The sequence below is a fragment of the Ceratotherium simum genome, chromosome 8, assembly GCF_057802395.1.
Source record: "Ceratotherium simum simum isolate JZ-2026a chromosome 8, ASM5780239v1, whole genome shotgun sequence".
NCBI classification, from domain to species: domain Eukaryota; kingdom Metazoa; phylum Chordata; class Mammalia; order Perissodactyla; family Rhinocerotidae; genus Ceratotherium; species Ceratotherium simum.
The window spans coordinates 34,956,796-34,976,425 of NC_141907.1; the positions used below are offsets into that span (position 1 = coordinate 34,956,796).

The 19,630-nt window shown below is 44.0% G+C and overlaps 1 protein-coding gene across 2 annotated transcripts in view; it reads right to left on the reverse strand.

The window, feature by feature from the left end:
• Positions 1–6,560, reverse strand: part of BEND4 (BEN domain containing 4) — a 37,188-nt gene extending 30,628 nt beyond the window's left edge. The window contains exons 1-2 of one of the 2 annotated variants that reach the window (XM_004419017.3): positions 6,446–6,560; positions 5,563–6,293 (exon numbers count right to left, since the gene is read on the reverse strand). In XM_004419017.3, coding sequence (XP_004419074.2) covers positions 5,563–6,052 — 490 coding nt within the window. In that variant the 5' untranslated portion in view covers positions 6,053–6,293; positions 6,446–6,560. The remainder of the gene's footprint in view (positions 1–5,562; positions 6,294–6,445) is intronic. The other variant, XM_087434254.1, reaches the window with a different exon arrangement.
• Between the last annotated feature and the right edge of the window lie 13,070 nt (positions 6,561–19,630).

The window sequence follows — 19,630 nt, forward strand, 5'->3', positions numbered from 1 at the left end:
CTTTTAATTATTTAGATACATGGTATGTGGGCCTGCATTTGTACTCTTGTCCTGAATCCCACAAATATTAGGCACAGGTCTGTTTTTTACACAACTATTTTGAGTGCTGAAGAAAGAACCAGATTCCAGGTATAGTTTCAGGCTAGAAGTGATTGATGGGCTGAAGAAGCAGCCAAGATAAAGTCTGCTTGCTACCCTGGAGAAAAAGGGATGTGGATATGGGACTATCTCTTACACACCAAACACTGGAATTGATGATGCTTCCGCCTCCTGCCAGGTGGAAGGGAAGAACTGAGCTCATGATTTAAACCACAATTTAATGAGGAAAGACCTCAAATATTTGGTTATCATTTCTTTACAATGACCCAAACCAAAGAAACAAAAAAGTAAATGGTTGAATCATACAAGTGAGGAGATTTAAGATGCTGCATTCTCATTTCTGGACTTCCGGGTTTTTGTTCTTTTATTAGTATAATCAAAGGATGCTATTGATTGAGAATTTTCAATTCTAGCACACTGGCAGTTTTCATTCATTTTAATCCTATAATCCCATTCTAGACCTGAAGTTGTATTTACTGTTTGCATTTCAATCAGCATAGTCTCAATTGATTTGCAGCCTATACATCTTTAACATAACCTTGATGAAAAGAACAACATATGAAAGGAAAGGCTAAAATAGAATTGCTCGAATATATTTGTTCAATGTCCTAAAGAACACTCAGTAATTTTAATCATATTGATAAATCACATTAGGGTATAGATTTTAAGGGAAAAAAACCTGACTTAGGGACAAGCATGATTTGTTTTCTTAATTGAAGGATAAACTCGTAATATGCTGAGAAAAAATCATTACGTAATACACTACATTACGAAGATAATGTATTAAAAGGCCCTCAGAATATCAGAGAATAGCTACAATCGTAAAACAGTTCTTGCCTGCATTTTTTTTAAATGCTTCATTCTGAATTTGTTCGCAGAACTGATATATGCAAAATTAGCAATGGTAACCACTGAAGTTAAATTTCTCCTCTTTTTAGTACCTTACAATATCTGAGTAGTATTTTAATATCAATACATTGAAGAGTGTGATGAAAAATATTACTATTACACTTGGTGGAAAACAGCAAATCTCTCTACTTAATACATATCGCAGCCAGCAATACTTTAACTTTCCAGACAGAATATAATTAGAAATGCAAGTACTGTGCAATGCCCATTATCGCTAAGAAATGGAGAAAAGTTCTGTTTTCATATGAATACAATTGAATGGCCACTGATCCATGATTCTTAATTGAGCAAAGTGTGAACACGTATTTTGAAATTTTTTAACTGTTTTTTTTTTTCCTAGTCACAGAATACTCCACTCAAATGATAGGAGGAAAAGTACAAAGTCAACAGTTTACAAAGGGGCTTTAAAACTACCTAATCACTAAAATTAAACACCATCAAATGTTAATAAATCACAATCACAAAGCACTCTAAAATGACCACTTCTCTCTAATTTATTTTGCTTTATTGAGCAGTCTGATAGGACATAATATCATGCTGCAACTTGTGTCTAGTCTGATTCCAAAATCTGAACCCATGATTATTTTTTTAATTAAAAAATTCATTTCTAGACATTCTTCTGAATTTAAGTGGTTTAATCTAACCTAAATGTGATAAGTGAATAAGAAGAGGGATAGGAACTCAGCAATCAAACACAGGCTCCCCACTTTAACATCCTTCTTTGTAAGTAAAGCCTTGAATGGAATTTGCCCATCACAGCATATCCCCAAGAGTATTCAGTTTCTATGAAAGAGATCACAGTAGTCGAGATTAGTGGTAACCTTTTGATTTTAGCCCAGCGAAGGGTGAAATATATTAACATTAAAAATGCAGAAGTGGAAAAAAAATTTTTGTGACCTACTATCATGGATCCATATATCTACCAAAAGGATTTCCAGCTCGTTCAAAATAGGTTATTTCCTTAAAACATTCATATAACTTCTTTTTAAGAGAGGACTTCAAGGCATAGAAAATAGAAGTCAGAAAATGAAAGCATCTTGGGAAGCATCACCCTTGTCTTAAATCAATGAACTATGTCTTTTAAAAAAATGCCATCCAATTTTTTTTCATAATGGCAAACATCAACACGGCAAAACAGGATGCAATTTTTCTAAATAAATAAATCAATGATGTGTCAAAAATTAACAGATGAGTTAATATAGTCGGTGCTATCAAAACCAGATGGTGCTTCCTAATATTCATCCTGCTCAGTCAATCCCTGAATATTTTCTGGACCATCGGTATATAAAATAGGATGCTGCTATTTGTGATGGCAAACAAAAGCAATCATGCCTGCCAAGCACATACTATAACAGGCAGCATTTCAGCTCTGCTAGACAGAAAGTAATTAGAATGCTTTTAATGTCCAAAAGAATGATGCTGATAGGCTGCCACAGATGTGTAGATTTATGAATATTTATATGGTGGTTTATAGCTGACACTTTTATCAGTTGAAGAAGATAAAATATCTGCCTGACTCAAAAGCTTGACAGTCAGGTTAATAAAATCTCATTAAAGAGAATGACCTATGCAATTATATAGGATTTATTGTAATTCATTTTTGATTGTACTCTGCTTAAAGATGCAATTTCCCATTTCCTGATGCCAAATTTAGGCTGCATATCAAGATGTACGTGGGTTTTAACTCTAAGCCTCCTGCAGAGGAAAAACATGCTTTTAAAACCATGGTATATTACCGCTTTTAAGGAAAATTATACTCTTCATGGAATTTTATAAGAATGTTGAAAAAAATCTATTTTTAATCACATATTTCTCGTCTCAATGGTTTATGGCCCTTAGTGGCAAATAAGATTTCACTTCAACCCTTTAATCTGTTCACTGCATTTACTCTGGACACTCAGTTATGTCTCTTCTTCTATCCTTGACTCATTTCATCACATCGATGTTTCCACTATTTTCAGTTTACTAGGTGGCCTGAGACATTGCAATAACACTTTTGTGAGAGGGCAACAAGCAAATCACCACCCCACCCCCACCCAGTATGCTTAAATGGCCCTCTGTCTGTGCACGCATGCTCATTGGTTCAAAGTGGAACCACTAGTTCCTCAAAGAGCCAATCAGCTCTTCAGATGACTGTCCCTCTGATGGCCACTCACATCACTGTGCCTGTTAAGAGATGGCTTTGTCCATCAATGATTAATATTATAGCCACAATTGATGATCTTTAGTACTATGGCCTTTTTTTTCTTTGCCCCAGACCATTTTCTTCATTGCATGGAAGACACCTACCATCCAATTCCCATCTTTCCAACAAGCACACCGCATCCTGCTCCTGGTGCTATCAAGCTTACCTCTGTCTGACCTCCCTTAAAAAGAAAACAGAAGAAGCAGCATGGAGAATAAAAGGAAACAAGAAATATAGACAGTTTGAGGGGCATCAACAAGGCCCTTCTCACTCCTGTAGATTTGATGTGATTTCCACTTGGGCCAGAGACAAAATAAACTAAACAGGACATTAGAAGAAACACGGAAAGAAAACATTTAGAACAAGGGGAGAAGGAAAAAAACCCAAACATACTCCTTATGAATAAAAGAGCAGAGAAATTGCCAGAGTCGGAGGGACCATGGAAAGGATAGCAAGTGACTGGGGCAGGAAAAAAAAACAACACAGAAAAAATAGCAAGGTTAAAACTATGGATAAAAAAGGAAATGAGAAGGGACAGATATATAGTGTATGAAAGGAAGTAAAAGAATGAAAGAGAGCAAAGACGGAAAGGAGAAAGCAGGATGAGATTAAAGACTGAACTGGGCAGATAAAAAGGGGGGGGAACCCCCAAGGAACATGGTGGAACCAAGGTTATGCAAAGGAGTAAGCAAAATACAGAAAATGGGAAAAGGATCTAAACTTCTGAAAAACAAGATAAAAACAGAGAAAGATCGAGTGGAGCTGGGAAATAAACACAGGCATGAACAAGCAGCAGCACAGAAGAAAAGAAGATCCCAAACCAGGAAAGGAAGAATACAAACCTCTTAAGAAGGGGGGAAAACAGAAAAAAATAAGCAGGAAAATGGAAGTGGGTGAGTAGCCTAACACTAAATATAAAAATACAACAGAATGCTGGTCCAAGAGCAACTGAAAAAAAACCCACGCACCTACAAATAACGACACAAGCACAAGAACTCCACTCACAGCCGTCAAACATCGCCAAATCAGTGAGGGCTGTGACAGAAACAAGCCTTCACTATAACCTGTAATTAGATTTTCTTTCCCAAACCAATCCTTCATGTGTCAAAATATTGACAAACAACAGAACATTAGCGTAGGCATCTATAACTCATTTAGAGACAATGCTCATATTTTCATTCCAAAAAAAGCCTTGGATTCACTGATGTGCATAATTTTGGGGGCTCCAAAATGCACTCCAAAGTGCCATGAAAGGCCTGAGAAGGAACTTTTAGTTGTGATAAGGTGATAAGCGTGGCTGCGCGCCCTCAGGGAGCGGAGAGCGCCCTTGGGCGCAGGCCCCAGGCTGCGGCCTTTCCACCAGCCCTCCTCCCTCCCCGCAGCCGGGCAGGAGAGCTGACTTTTCCCAGCGGGCCGCCTGCAGGGTCTTGTACCCCGGGCTGGGCGCTCCCCACGACGCATTTCTGCAGGGCCCGGGCCAGAGGCTCAGGAGGCGCGGAACGCGCAGCCGTGCCCCACCGGGCGGGGGGAGCGTGGGCGGCGGGGCCCGGAGGAGGGGCGGGGCGGCTCTTTCCCTGAAGTCGGCCGCAGGGACGAGCGCCGGTTCCACCGCGTGGCTGGTGCAAGGGCGCCCGGTGTCTTACACCCACCGGCTGGCACTCGGGGGTGGGTGGGGAAAGAGACGCGCACAGAGAGAGAGGGGCAGAGACAGCGCGCGCACGAGAAACATAAGCGCGCAGGAAAAGGAGGGAGAGCTCGAGAGCCGGCCGAGTGGACCGCGACAGAGTGCGAGTGCATCAGAGAGGTGGAGAAAAGGGGACCAGAAGGCAGAGGAAAAGGGGAGAGAGAAGGAAAAACAAATGAAGGAGAGAGAGAAGTAAAGGGAAGAAGTGGCAGGAAAAAAGTGAAGCAGCGGAGGGTCAAGGCAGGGCGTCCTCGAGAGCCGCCAGAGCAGTTCCAGCGTCTCCGGGAGCGGCCGCGGCGGTCGCCCTAGGCTGCTTCCCTGGGCCCCGCCCGAACGATCGCCGCTGCCGACTGACCACCGCTGCGCTTCCTGGGCGCCAAGCCCGATCCGAGCGGCGGAGCCACCTGTTAGGAGGCGCGCGCGCCGTCGGAAGCCCGGGACGCGGTGGCGGCGGCGGCGCGGAATCCTCCAGAAGTTGCTGCTCGCGCGTGGAGGCCTGCGGGGTGCGCTCCGACGCCCCGACTCTCTGTCAGCCGGCTGTGCGCGACCCCCGCTCTCCCCTCGCGCCCCTCCGGCGAGGCCCAGCGCGCGGGAGGGTGTCCGCGGTCCGCAGCCTCTGGTTCCCGGGTCCCCGCCCCTCCCCCCGGCCGAGGCGGGAAGGAAAGTTGCGCCCGAGAGTTGGTACCTGCGCTGAGCTCCAGGCTGGCGCCGTCGCTGCCCGCGCTGCTACTGCCCGCGGCGGCCGCCGGGCCCGGGCCGTACCTGACGACGGCGGCGAAAGATGAGGATGAGGCGGCGGCGGGGGCCGCGGGTGGCGGCGCCGGAGTCCTCAGGTGGCCCTGGGACGCGGCGGACGTGCAGGACGGAGACGACGACGAGGCGGCGGCGGCGGCGGCGGCGGCCCGCCCGGGCCCAGAGGGGTAGGAGCTCTGCGCCTGGAACTGCTGCGGCGGCGGTGGCGGCTCGCTGCTGCTGATGGAGACGGCGGCGTGCGGCGCGAAGGGCGGCGGGGGCGGCCGGACGTGCGGCAGCTCCACCAGGGTGGGTCTGTCGTAGCGCTTGGCCAGTGCCGGTCTCTTGCTGGGGAACGTCTTGAGGACGCTGTAGGGGCTGCGCTGCTTGTAGATTTTGGGGACGCTGGGCCCCTCCTCCGCCGGCTGCATCTCCTCCTCCATGCTGCGCCTCGGGGCCGGTCCCGGGTCGCGCGCCCCCTCCCCGCCGGGCGCCGGGCTCCGAGGGTGTCTCCGCCGCCTCCCCGCCGGCTCTGCCCGTGTGCGCGCGTGTGGGAGGGTGTGTGTCTGCGCCGTGGTCGCCGCCGCCGCCGCCACTGCCGCCTGTCGCTAAGGCTGGCATCGCTGAGCCCCCGCGCGGGGGGCTGCCGCCCGAGTGCTGATTGACAGGCCGCCTCGCCAATGCCTGGAGGGAGAAAGGAGGTAAAGAGCAAGTGTTTAGGGTAATATCTGCTAATGATAATGGGGGCGGGGCGGGGCCTGAGGCCGCCACCGCCCTCCCGGTCGGACCGCCGGGTGTGCGCCTCCGACGGGGGAAGGGACGGGAAGAGCCCAGACCTGGAGGGCGCCCTGGTAACTGGACGAGGTTCCGGCCAGGGCGAGACTTCAGGACCCCAGTTGTAGAGTTGAGGGTCCTGCCCCCGCAGGCGGGGTCCGGCTTCGGAAACGAGCTCCTGGCGCCCCCTACGTGACCACAGAGGGGCTGGTAGTAGTTGGGGCGGGGCAGGGTAGCTAGAGTGCGAGTGTGCCTTCGGAGTGTATTACGACCTGTTCTTCTGCCGATCGGGAATTGCTCCCCCAACCTTCTTGGAGGTCTTGACACAGGTCGCTGCGCGTTGTTTGCGCGCCTTGAAGTCCTGCCCACACCCAGCACGTGGCCTTCGAGTTGCTGCTGATCATAAGAGCGCACAGGACGTCGGGCTTTCACATTATTTCATTAGTTCCCTATAGGGGCCCTCAGAGTGCATAACAGAATCATTTCCCCCATTCTACAGATGAGAAAATCGAGGCTCCACGAGCTAATTGCCCAAAGTCAGGTATTCGGGAGAGTGTGGCCGAGTTGCACAGATGCATCCAGGTCATTTGAATTCAAGTCCTCACTTATCATTGCAAGTAGACTCTCTGTGCAATTGAAGGAAAAATATGACCTGATACCTCCCTTTTGGATGGTGATTAGATACTTCAACAAAGTCTTTTGATATATGTATATATGCTTGTAGGACCAAGGTGGCCAGAGAGCTCCCGCTCCCTGCATTGCCCAGACAGCTCCTCACTGCATCTGGGGCCACTAGGCCAGGATTTTTGGAGGACACAGTTTCAGTAGTTGTTTGAATGAGAGAAGAGCCTCTGTGGGTTTGGAGGAGGATCCCTATGGGGTAGAGATGTCTTCAAATTCAGAGGAGTGTCCTGGCCTCTCCCAGCCACTCTTTGGAGCCAATCACCCCTCTCCTAGGCCCACTCCAATACCAGCATGCTCCCTCCCAGATTTGGTTTCCAGCCTTCAGTCTTCATTCTCTGGGTTAGAATTCTTCGTGCATCTCCTTGATGTATGACCCTCATCTCTCCACTCTGAAGTTACATTCCTTTTCAAAGCTTTCCTTTGAGTCTTGGGAAAGTGACTCGTTTTCTTCTGGGGGTTTAGGTCCTTGGCCTCTCATTTCCCAGATCTCCTTTCCTTTGGAAGCCTTCTCTTTGCTGGTTCAGCGTGTGCTGCTTCACCCTAGATAGTCTCCCTCTCCCCTGCAGCCTCCTCAGATCCTCCTGTGGTCCCCTCCCCCCTCCCGTCCATTTATTAGAGATGAAATAAATAATGCCATAAATAAAAGTATTTGGGAGTCCAGGAACTGTCAGGGCTGATTAGGGCATAGAGGACATTTTCTTTCTCATTATGCAAAAGCATTTCATGGGGAAATAAAAGAGGTTTCATTGTAACTCATGCATGTCATATTTCAAGGAATTCAAGATATTAATCATATTTAACATTATTTGCAGCGTTTCTCCCTGGCTTCTGAAAACTGCTAAATGAGGACACGTGGATCACTAGGAAAAAGGGAGACATGCATGTGAGGGACAGTTAAGAAATAATGAAATGCTGGTGAAAGACAGAGAGAGGGAATGAGATGCCAGGGAGATGTTTCTTAGGCACATAAGTGAGAAATGGGGGAGCTTCTTGTGAGATGTGAGACAGCTGAAATTGAATGATATACTGGAGGAAATAAATGATAACAAACCTCCCCACACTTTTCTTTCTATATAGCAGTTCTGAATTTTGCATTGAAATGTTTCCCTCCCGCTTTACTCTCAGATAATTTGCCAGTAAGTCCTGGCTTTTGAAAAGAAGTTGGGATGGTGGCAGTGTGTGGGGGGGTTTTCAGGGGAGAAATTCTTGAGTCCTACTGAGGAAGTAATTTCCTAGACCTGGGAGCTTTCTCTTTTGCTTATGTATTTTTAATTTGTATCATGCTCACTGCTTAAACACCTTAAGAGACTGGGAACAGTACTTCTGTTGTTAGGATTTACCAACTAAAAGGATCTGCCATCCTATACATCAAAACATAGTTGTTTCTATAAAACTAAACACTGAAATTAGTGGTTTAGCTTTAAAAAAAAAAAAAGGTGTGTGTGACGGGGGAGAGGTGGGAAGAGAGTTCCTAGAGGAAAAATAGTAGAAATTTGATCAGCTTTTAGATCCTCATGCTAGTAGTCACTAGCTACTGTGGCTGGGTCCGTAGGAAAATGAAGTGCTTAATAATCACCCTTTAGAAAATAAAATGGGCATTTATACCAAGAGTGGAGCTAAACTCAATTTAAACATTGTAACTGACCCCTAATCCCTGCCTGGGCTTGTACTTAGCTGAGTATTGTACATAAATGTGGTGTAATGTATTGAAGTGTTTGTAAAATCACTGGTAGCACTTTGTAAGCATCTTTCTGTAAATTATAGTCTAAATTAAAAGATGGTGACTTTGCTGATATCTTCTCTTGAGGGTTTCATAGGGGCTGATAGGATGGTAATTACACTCATGCTTTAAATCTTTTTAGATATTTACTCTTATCTCAAAAAAAAGAAGATAGTGAACTTTTAAAAGCCAAGTGGCTATTTATGGACAGGGTGATTTTTTGATTGGCAGCGTGTCAATTCCTTGAGCCATCCAGAATACAGCTTTTAAATAATAAGTCAGCCATGGGAAATGCTTTTTATTGCACCAATTTCAATGATATTTAATGAGCTTCTGATTGACTGTTTGATCTCCCAATGTTTTGTGCTACTTTTAATTCATTTCGTATCATAGAAAAAAAAGTAATTGGAATAAAATTTTGTGACAAGATAATGACCTTCCACTTTGAAATTAAATGTCTGATTAGCTTCAACATTTTAATGCTCAGAGATGATATTGCAGCAGGGACAGGGGTGTGCATACTATCATTTGGTGGAAAATGACTGAGGAATACTCTTTTGCTCTTCGCATTGCATAGCAGAAAGGGCGTGGTGGCCAGAGAATTGTAGGCTCATAGTACTAGAAGGGACCATAATGGTCTTTTATTCCTGTGACTGAGCCTATGCCCATAGCTTTTCTGTGACCTTGTCAAGTGGTTGTACAAACTATGCTTAAATCCCTCCAGTGATGGGGACCTTACTACTTCCAGAAGCATCATTCACCCAGGGATTTATTCAACAAATATTTATCAAGTGTCTACTATGTGCTAGGTACTTTGTAAGCACTGAGGGTATAATGGAACCAAATTCCAGGATCCTACTGTTACGGAATTGAGGTGGGTAGATAATAAACAAGCTGATAACTAACTGAACAATATTATTATAATATATTTATATAATATTAGTAAATATATATTTATGTAATATATAACAAATATAGTATACTTATATAATAAATATAATAAGACGAAAATATAATACGTACTACTATTATTATTGTTATTTCAGATAGAAATAACTATGATGAAAAAAAATAGGACGGGGATGTTAGTTTTGATAGAGTGGTTTGAGAAGGCCTCTCTGAGGTGGAAAAATTGAGCTGAGAGTTTACTCGTGAAAAAGAGCCATCCATGAGAAGAGCAGTCCAGGCTGAGGCAGAACAGATGCAGGAACCTTGAGGCTGGAACAAGCTTGATGTTCTCAAGGAGCTGAAAGAAGGGCGAGTAGTCGGAGTGTCCTGGCAAGGGGCAGAGGGAGGAGATGCCGCCCGAGGGGCAGCCGGGGCCTTGTACGCCTGGAGAAACATTTGGGATTTATTCTAAATGCAGTGGGAAGCTTGGAGGCAGGTAAGCTGGGGAGTGACACAACCAGATTTATGTTTTTAAAAGATAATTTTCAGAAAAGGTAAAAGGATGACTCTCATACAGACATAAAAATGATCAGATTTAAAGAATTTATTTAACTTGCTCAATGCCCTCATAGTATTCAAAGGAAAAGTCAAAAAAGCACAAATTGATATAGACTAGAGAAATGTTGACTTGAACGTGTAAGTGGTTTTTCGGTGTGTAAACTGTTTTCTCCGTGGGGGATGTGAGTAAGGGGGAAGGGAACCTCTACCAGACAGGACAGTTTGCATGTCTATCAATTATCTAAACTTTCAAAGTTGTAAAAATAGTTCACAGACAATGCAAGAGTAGAATCAGATAACTGGAAAGGTGTGCTGTATGCAGACAATGGTTAGTTTTCCATTCCTCACAATTTCTGTTCTACAATGCTTTTTTTTGAAAAAACTTTTTATGGGGCTGGCCGGTGGCGTAGCCGTTAGGTGCGTGTGCTGTGCTGCGGTAGCCTGGGGTTCGGATCCCGGTCTAGCACCGATGCACCAGTTGTCAAGCCATGCTGTGGCGGGGTCCCATATAAAGTGGAGGAAGGTGGGCACAGATGTTAGCCTAGGGCCAGTCTTCCTCGGCAAAAAGAGGAGGATTGGCGACAGATCTTAGCTCAGGGCTGATCTTCCTCACAAAAAAAATTAAAAAAATTTTTATTTTGAAATACAGATTTGCAGGAAGCTACAAAGCTAGTACAGAGAGGTCCCAGGTACCCTTCATCCATTTCCTCCAATGGGTACATTTTATGTAACTATAGTTATGTAAATGGGGTCATGCAATTTCTGATCTTTTGAGATTTTCCACTTAAGGTTAATGCCCTTGAGATCTATCCATGTTATCATGTGTATCTATACAGTTGGCCCTGTATTTAGGGGATCCCTGAAACCCGCAGATGCGGAGGGCCAACTGTATTCATTGTACTATGCCGTTTTATATAAGAGACTCGAAGATCCGTGGATTTTGGTGAACATGGGGTTCCTGGAACCAACCGCCCTCCGATACCGAGGAACAAATGTAGTTTGTTCCTTTCTTTGCTGAGCAGTATTTCATGGTATGGATGTCTCACAGTTTGTTTTGCCATTTACCTATTGTAGGATATTATGGTTGTTTTCAGTTTGAGGCTATTACATATAAAGCTGCTCTGAACAGCCGTGTACAGGTTTTTGGGTGGATATAAGTTTTATTTCTCTGGGAGTAAATGTACAGGAGTGGATTGCTGGGTTGTTCTACTGTGTTTTTAAAGATTCCTTCTGCTTTGTGGAATGGACAAAGGACTGTAGAGGATCAGATTGGCAGCAGGGAGACAATTATTTTCCAAACAGTGACTGAGTGCCCCTTGTAAAATATAATCATGTCTCTCCACTGCCTTCCATCATCTTCCTCCTCCACAGAGTAAAATCCAGAGTTCATGTAATTGCCTACTTAAGGCCCCTCATGATCTATAAACATCCCTTGCCTCTTGGACCTTATTCCTTCTAACCCCTCCCTCCCCGACTCCACTCCAGCCTCGGTGGTCTTGAACAGGCCCAAAATATCCTGCCTCAGGATTCTTGCTCTCATTATTCCTTCTGCTTAAAATGCTCTTTCCCCGGATGTCTGCATAACTCCCTATCTTATCTCCTTCCAGTCTTAGCTCTAGTTATGTCTTTTTCGGTGTGAGGTGAGTTAAGAGAAACCTCAACTGCATTGGAGTGAGGAGGGCCTGTAGAGGGAGCTCTCACACCCTGTCACACATCATCAATTACTCCAAACAGGAAGAAACATGCTTGCATCTCCAACAGGAGATTCAACTACTGGACTACTGAAGGAAGATTCCTCTCCTCGCAGGGCAACAGCCAGCCAATGAGAAATGCCACAGCTCAGCCAATGAGAAGCCGTTGCCACCTTGAACTGTTACTTTCCCCCAATGGACTTTCCTTTAGAACAGCACCTCCCTACTCCCCCTTTTGCTCCCCTCCTTTGTTCTCTGGATTTGCCTATGGTTCACCATAGCATGCACATCCCAAATTGCAATTCTTCTGGCTGTTCTCCAGCCAACTCATTTTGAGGGTAAAGTAACGGGCAAATTTGCTTTTCAACAAATTTGACATCAGTGAGGCCTTCACTAGTCACTCTATTTATTATTGCAACCTAGTCCCCTTCCTCCCTCCCCTCAACATACTCCCTATCTCCTTTCCTATCTAGCACCTGTCACCATCTGTCATGCTGTATGTTGTACTGTTTATTGCTCGTTTCCCCTGACTAGAATGCAGATTCCTTGTAGGCAGGGATTTTTGTCTGTTCCGTTTCCTCCTGAATTCTCAGCATCTAGAATAGTGCCTAGCACAGAGTAGAGGCTCAATAAACATTTGTTGAATGTACGAATGACTTTAGGATGCTCTGGCAGTGGTTCAGATGAGAGCTAAGACTGTTTGGACCAGTGTAGTGGTAGTGATGATGGAAGAAAGTAGACATATGCAGAACATATTCAAGAGGTATTCCATTCCATTTTACACACCTCTGAACAGCAGAAAGTTTTCCTTTCATTGAACCCGAATTTGCTTCTTTGCTTTATCCAACTGTTGGCCCTTGGGGCTATTCAGACGAAATTTAATCCTCTCCCTAACCTCCCTAACCTCTCTTAAGAATGAAATCTACAACAGTTTTTTCTTTCCTTTCTGTGACCTTTACAAGGACCTTTTTGGAATGCATACATCCTTTTAAAGAGTAGAAAAGGACAATCATCTTTGATCTAATTACTATTTTTCACACTAATAGGATTCTATATTCAGTAGGACTCTTTTAGTAGCAGGTGACAGAAACCCAACACAAATGGATTAAGCATAAAGATGCTTATGGCTCACATGACCCTGAAGACTAGAGGTATAGCTGGTGTAGAGCGGGCATGGATGCTCGTATGGTGTTATTAGGAATCTACCTCTCTCCATTTCTCACCTGTGATTTTCTTTGTGTTACTCATTCGCTGACAAGCTCTTCCTTGTGGTGTTCATCTGGTCACCAGCAGTTGTCACCTGTGTGGAAAGAAAGCACCTTTTTCCCATCAACTCCAGCAAAAGTACCAGAATTGACCATCATTGTCTAATTGGGTCTTGATAACGGATTAGTTTATTTGTTCATTGACACTTTCAATGTTGTGATGTTGGGGCTGTTTCCCTTAAAGTGAAGAGAACTAAAGAACAAGGAATTAAAGAAATTTCCCCAAAGTCACAAAGCAAATCATTGAAGAATTTAACTCAAGTCAAGATTCTTCTGTTTGATCAAAGTAGCAAATATACCTTGTCAAACTTAGTAAATTTAATCTTTTATTCTCTACTTTTCACTTTCTTCCAATGTCTAAAAGAACATTCCTCCCAAGGAGCTGAAAGTACCCTGGACAGAAGTGTGAGCTTGAAATATTTATGAGAATAAAGTTGGATATTAAAGCCAGGAGGGAAAAAGAAGGAAAATGTCATTTAAAGAAAGTTGCGGAGATGTAGAAACAAGTTGAACTGTCGGTGATTCAGTTTTTAGGAAGAGTTTGCAGTCTCCACCAGCGAGATCAATTTCCATTCTGCGCTCTCTTAATTTCTCTTTATGAATGTTATATTGCAACAGGAAATGATCAGTTCATAATGTTAGAGTTTAAGCCAATGTTTTATTCCATAGTACTGCAGGAGGACCAACTTCCCTGGAGAAGGTTCTGAAATGAGCCAGTGAAATACAATCTTAAATATTGGCAACTTGAGGTTTTGTAACTTCACACGTTATATTCTTGACAGGAATTTTTATAAATTAATCCATGCCATATGTCCCCAACCAAGAAAGCAGCTGGATTTGTCTCGTGTCCTGGTTTCCTGGAATATTTCATGGTTTGCTGACAAAGCTTCTGTAAGTATCCATTTTTGAAAACCAATAGAAATATGTTTTTGCTGCAAGAATTGTGATAATTTTCTAACTGACTTCTATAATGTCCAGGCAGCTGAGGTTTTTGGATCTGTTTTCTAGGCTAGGAAAGAGGAAGGTTTTGGGGTTTTTTTCCCTCTTCTTTTGTCTTCAAAAGCAGCTGGTAATAAACTTCATGTGTTGCATGAAGATCAACAGTGACCTTTTAACTTATTGTTTTCAGGTTAATTGAACTCTTGGGTCTTTCCCTCCACCACTACAGACAGCATCAAAGGTAAATGATTACAGAATCATAGACTTTTCTGTAAGGGACTATATTTGTTTCCCAGGGCTGTCATAACAAAGTACCACAAACTGGGTGGCTTAAACCACAAAAAATTATTTTCTCACAGTTCTAGAGGCTAGAAGTCCCAGATCAAGGTGTCAGCCAGATTGATTCCTTCTGAAGGCTGTGAGGAAGAATCTGTTCCATGACTCTCCCCTAGCTTCTGGTGGTTGGTTTGCTGGCAGTCTTTGGTGTTCCTTGGCTTGTAGAAGCATCACTCCCATCTCTGCCTTCATCTTCACATGGCCTTCTCTCTGTATGCCCGTCTCTGTGTCCAAATTTCTGTTTGTGGTGGTTTCTTACCTCAGCCCTAGCAAACTAATGCATATACCATATACATGGGTTATATGATAATCTCTGTTAACCAAAATGAGTGATGTCAGAAAGGTCAAGTGTTTGATTTTTTTAAAACAAGTCTACCAGAATTTGTATTGTGTAATGTATAGAGACAGAAGACATAAATACACATAACAGATATGCACATTTGGCCACAAACAGTGGGTTCCCACGAGGCCACAGACCACAGGGCCAATGTGTAAACGACTTTAAGAACAGGGACCTTTGCTCATTCCCATCATACCCCTGGAGATGTCCAAAGTGCTTTCATGAATTCAAGAACATCCCAGGAAATGCTGAAGGAAAGTTACACAGGGCTAACACCTCCACGCCTTCTCCAACCCCACTCCCAAAAGCATGGTCAGAGAACAAGTTATTCTAGTTTAATCAAACATAAAAAATATGAAAAACATGTATAAATATACTTTTGGTCAGCCAGTCTTCACCTTGGCTGACTTAACCTTGGCTGGGAGAATTTTGAAAAATACTGATGCCCAGGCCCTTCCGCAGACCAATTAAAACAGAATCTCTGGGCTTTGGTGTTTTAAAAATCTCTTCTGGTGATTTGAATATACAGCTATCTTGAAAACCACTGCTTGAAGCAATGGCAGTGTCACTGGAATAAACGCATCATGGTATCAAAGTAGCCACTTGGAAGACCAGTACACGTTGGGATGCCTGAGAATTTTGCTGTTTATAAGCAAAATGGGTATCTCCCTGTCTCCCCAAAGACAGACTAAGTTACTGCAGTTAGAGAGCAATCATATTGGCCTGAAGTCAGGGTTAAGTCGGCAGTGAGAAAGAAAGAAATGCACTGAATGCAGAAGACAAGTGAGACTAGCAAGATGACGAGTTTATTGGGTATAAAAGAAACTCAGTCCTTTGGAAGAGAGGCTAATACGTCACCTATCAGGCAGGCACCTTCTGTGAGAGGTCAAGGCAGTGACTTAAACTTTCAGTCTTTTATATCATGACTCTTTTGGTTGCAAGAGACAGAAATCCAGCTCAAACCAAATTCAGCACAAAGGGAAATTCATTGGCTCATTCAACTCAGAAGGATGCTATGGTGTCTCACAAGAAGGAAGAAAGGACTGCAGGAATTAGAGTCTTTTAGATTAGAAAAAGGGGCTCACTGATTCAGAATTTTCTCTTTCCATCTAACTCTCAGCTCTCCATCTTGCAGGAAAGATGGCCTCCAACAGACACAAAATGTCATCTTCCCAGCTTAAAATCCACAACAGAAAGACAGCTGTCACATGGCATCCTTGGACCGGTCATTATTGCATGGGAGAGAGAGTTCTGTTATGGGCTAGGTCTGGGTCACAGGGCTGCCCACTGGAACTGCACGTGGAGGGAGGGGATGCTGGGCAGACAAAAGCGGCTGCTCTCTACTGCATCTTTGAGAGTGAACTAATAGCTCCTCTTTCAACCTTTACTAAAAACCATTTCTGTGGGATAAAAATGCTGGCTAAATCAAGGAAAAAGCCTTCTTTGGAATTGTAAAGGAAAAATGAAGTGACAGAGGAAGACAATGTTGAACGTCGCAAGTGAGAGTCAGATGGTTTTATGCTTTGCTATCTCTCTTTTCTAGTTGGTGAAATTTAGGAGGACTGATTTGGACTTGTTTGTCCACGGACAGATATACCTGTGCAAACAATGACTTGACTTGTTCCCGCCACACTTTGCTCTGTAAAGCAAGTAATGTATTTTCTGTAATACGCGTGACGACAGCTGTTACTTAGGTTACTTTCCCTTTCCTGAAAGAGCCTAGTGGTTTTGTTTTGTTTTTTCTCCAATTGGGACACCAGGCTTCCCAAGAAAGGTCATCCATGAATTCCGAAGGTAGGAACAGACCCACGGGTGTGACCCCTCCGACGGGGAGCCCCCATCTTGAACCTGTGGGGCATGTGTTTTCAGTCTGTTGAGACTATCTTAAGTGTTTCAGATTTCTAAGAACATAGATATGGTTTCAAGTATAGATTGTTCTTCTGTGAAGTAAAGTTGAAAGAGATCCTATTTTTTTTCTTAGAAACTTCTAAGCTTCTGTCTAAAGCTAATCTTTTAAGCTTTCCATGTCTCAAGTGTCTCATTTTTGCCAGTAGAAGGGTAGCATGAGTGTTGTTCTGAACAAAGTCTGAGTGGCACGATGGAGAATTACGAAGTTGTAGCCTGTGCTAAACTATCCATTATCCATGTGTCCGAGAAGTAGGAGAGCATAGAAGTTAGTATGAGCACTGAAGCCAGTCACTTGGGTTTTAGGTTGGCTTTTCCACTTACCAGCTGTGTGTCTTTGCACCAGTTACTTGACCCTCCATACCTTGGTTTCATCTGTAAAATGGGGATAATAATAGCCCCCACTTGGTAGCATTGTTCTGAGGATGAAAGGAATTAATACATGGCAAATAAACAGAGCCTGGCACACAGAAAACACTTGATACGGCTTAGCTTGTCATCGTCTTTGTCATCGTTAGATACAATCAAATGAAGGCCTTTGTGTGCATCTTAATCCCAAACCAACAACTGCCCGTGACAGGGATTTTTGAGCGTAGGCTCCTCTGCTGGCCTCTCCCTAAACTGTGTGAAGAGCACAGACCTTGGACCAGCAGCCCTGGACCCAAATCTAGGCTCCACCACTCATTGGCTCTGAGCTGTTGGGCAAGTTGTGTGACTTTGGGCAGATTAGGCATGCCTCTGAGTCCCATTTTCCTCACTTGTGAAACCAGGATAATCACGCTGAACTCACCCCTATGCTGGGTGGGCAGATCAGAGAGACCACGTTTGCCAGCTGCCTCAGGCCTGAGGATCAGCATCTGTGGGCAGCCCCCAGCTCAGATGCACTCCATTCTCTCCTTCCCCCCAGATGATAACATTTCAGCAAATGGAAGACACCCTACCATGCAGTGTGACTTGTTTTTAACAGTCTCTTGTTTTGTCTGTCTCGCTCTCAAGTTTTTGCTATTCTGGATTTCAGAAAATAATTCAGTTGCCAAAATTGGTTGAATGAGCTACTTTCAAAATTAGTCAAGTGATACAAAGTACTGCTTTGCAGAGTCATTCTAGCAATTCCTCTTCACAGAACCATCCTTTAAGAGAGTGTCTTGACAAAAGGGGAGAATCTATAAAATTCACATTATGAGAACTAGTCTTACCATCCACACCCAGGAAAATCCCTATGTCATATAAATCTCTTCCCTTCCTAAAGCAGAGCATCAAGATAAATCAAGACATGAATCATCATCAAATAATCTTACATGGGGGTATCCAAAGATAGAAAATTTTAATTTATTATTATTACTCACTTCAACAGTGAGGTCCTGTCTTTGGCTACTGGTTTAGTCCTATCTGGATGGCCTGAGGTTTAACTTTAGCTACTTAATTTAAACTCAGTTCAGTAACTCATGTTTATGGATAAATGAGCAAAACAGTAAAGATCAAAAGCAAAAAATAAAATTACTATGGAATTCAGTATTTTAGAAGCCAGAGCCGAGTGAATGCTAGTGAAGTGTGGCATTCAGAAGGAAAGGCCCGCACTTATGATAATGCGCCTAACAAGGAAATGAGATTGACACAGCAATTCTCTGTTTTTGTTGTCCCCTGAGGTTAGAGATTATGCAGTGCATGTTTCTGTTTTTAGCTTCTTTGGTAATTCCTATGGTGAGAGACTACACTCTGCATATTTGTCAAGGTTGCACTCCCGATAGGTGCTGGGTCTTTGAGGCAGCGCAGGAAACACTGTTCTCATCTGAGCCTCGAGCTCCATCCCTCCCCACCCTCACTGCCCCATGCCGAGGGCCCCCTTTCCGTGGCTGATCTCTTTATTTATGCTCAGTTGCCAGGGAATTCCGCAGAGGAAACATAAGTCTATCTTAACAACAGTTGTTGCTGTGAGAAATGTTGAAATGGGTGGCCGGATGACAAAATGTTTATGTTCTTTATTTGATGTCTCATTGTAATTCTGAGGCCTTTTAACACCAGTTGAAGGTAAACTAAGAACAGGAAACTGGAAGATCAGCATGGATTTGAATAAGTATTAACTAGTTAGGCTTCTTTTATGACAAAGATACATGGGTTTGGGTCCACTGGCTCTTTGATAATAGTTATTGTAGCTGAATCTTTGGGTAGAAGTGTCATCAATAAACCCAACTCAGGCCAGCTGAAGGAGCCAAGGGCTGGATTGACTGGCATAGCTGGAAAGGTTATAGGGGTAACAGATTCACTACAGCAGTCAAGGCTGTAGCAACTGGAAGCAAGGACTTGGTGCTGGCGGGACTTCTGCCCTCCCCATCCACTCCTCGTCCCTACTTGTCTTGGTTTCTTTGCAAGTCATCCTCATTCTCCCCTACTGAAGATCTACCCTGTCCACATGTCAGAGCACACAGCCACCCTCAGCCTCAGCTTAGTACCCAGGCAAAGAGAGCGTCTTTCATCCAGTGCTTCTATATGAATCCCAGGCAAGGACACTGATTCGCTCTACTTTGGGACATATGCCCAACCCTTGGACCAATCAATCTCTGCTACTAAAGGATGGATGTTATGATTGGTTGACCTGCGTCTCATGCTTACCACTATAGCCAGGGGCAGAGAGTGCGTTCCCAGGAGAAGAGGGATGAGATAGTTGTCATTGGAGTCCAGGATAGTCCATCTCTTGGTTGCTTGACATACATATCATACAATCACAAGAATGCGTTCATTTGTCATAACTGTCCCACGTTCAACCAAAGCACACTCACATATTCCCTTGAGAGAAACAACCTAATGCCACATCCAGTTATTACGTCTAGATCCAAGGGTAGCATTTCTGGGCAATGCCTTTTCCTCTAGGTCAAGTTCAAGTGTGGCCCTTTACAGTCTGGCAACCTATGCCTAACCATCTC